The sequence below is a fragment of the Stylophora pistillata genome, chromosome 14 (genome assembly GCF_964205215.1).
Source record: "Stylophora pistillata chromosome 14, jaStyPist1.2, whole genome shotgun sequence".
In the NCBI taxonomy this organism is placed as follows: Eukaryota; Metazoa; Cnidaria; class Anthozoa; order Scleractinia; family Pocilloporidae; genus Stylophora; species Stylophora pistillata.
In genome coordinates, this window is record NC_142532.1 from 20,673,539 (window position 1) to 20,674,878 (window position 1,340).

Below are 1,340 nucleotides of genomic sequence, written 5' to 3' on the forward strand. Positions count from 1 at the left end.
GTGGAGGACGCTGCTGAGGTCTGCTCTCCTAGTAATGACAAGGTCGAGCTTGTGCCAGTGGCGGGACCGGGAATGTCTCCAAGACACTTTGTGCAGCTCCTTGCACTTGAAGTAGCTGTTGGTGATGCAGAGACCATGGTGGCATCAGAGTTCCAACAGTCTCTGCCCATTCTCGTTTAACTTGCCAACACCGAAATGGCCGAGACAGGCGGGCCATGCTTGCCATTCGGATCCAACGCGTACGTTGAAGTCGCCTAGCAGTTATACGCTTTCGGAGCGGGGTATTTGGGACACTGTTTCCTCCACGGCTTCGTAAAACTGATCTTTGGCCTCTGTGCTGGATGTGAGGGTCGGGGCGTAAACAGACAGGAAGTTGACAAACCCTGTAGATGTCTTCATGCGGAGGACTAGGATTCTTTCGCTGCCTCCAGTCAGCGTTTCTGTGGTGGCGAGCAGCGAGTTCCTCACAGCAAAACCTACTCCATGCTGCCTCGGCTCGTCCTGGGACAAGCCTTGCCAAAAGAAGGTGTAGCCTGATTCTCTAAGAGAGCCGCTGTCGGCCAGCCGAGTCTCCTGGAGACAGGCAACGTCGATGTTAAGCCGTGTCAGTTCCTTTTTGATGATGGCGGTCTTGCGGGAGTCGTCTATCTGTCGAAGATCAACAGAGAGACCAGGGCACATAGTGCGAACGTTCCAGCTTGCGATACGAAGAGCTGGAGTCTTCGTTAATGTTTTCTTTTTGTGACTGCCTGGTGCAAAGTTGTGACTCGCTTGTCGGGGAGGTCTCCTAAGCCCTACGCACCCAGTAGAGTAGGCGAGCCAAGGCGAGGCAGCACCTTACTGGCTGGGGGCTGCCCAGCTTGAGACGGGCGGTAGCTACCCAATGAAGCTACGAGGGCCTCTCCCACCGTCGGATGAGTCCCCTGGCGCTCCAACCTACGCCAATCGGTCAGAAGCTTAGAACCGGTGAACTGCCTCATGCCGTGTTGAGCCGGAATCTTGCAAAACCGCTGGAGTGACCTCTCCAGTTTGCGCTGAAGGCCTGGGCGGGTTAATATGGAGACGCTGGGTTGCCCACACTTTAGTGTCCCCCTCTCGGTTCCGCTGGCTGAGTCCAAAGGAAAGGATGAGCCTTTACAATTTGGGGCCAGTTTCACTGCAAGAGCTGCCGAAGGTAGTGCTGTGCATCTGCCTTTCGCCTTCGGGGCTCCACTCCGGATTTAACCTCGAGGTTTACACCTGAAGTCTTTCCTGCGATCAGGTACAGCCGCAATGCAGCGGAGGTTTGAAATCAGGGTTTTCCCTCCCCTTGATGGGTTGCCTTCACCACGGCTAAAGAG

The 1,340-nt window shown here is 55.3% G+C and overlaps 1 protein-coding gene across 1 annotated transcript; it reads right to left on the reverse strand.

Moving 5' to 3' along the window:
• Positions 1-261: 261 nt before the first annotated feature.
• Positions 262-681, reverse strand: LOC148717028 (uncharacterized). The gene has a single exon (XM_088744667.1). It carries the CDS (start codon positions 679-681, stop codon positions 262-264), a length of 420 nt encoding a protein of 139 aa, XP_088600793.1.
• Positions 682-1,340: the final 659 nt, after the last annotated feature.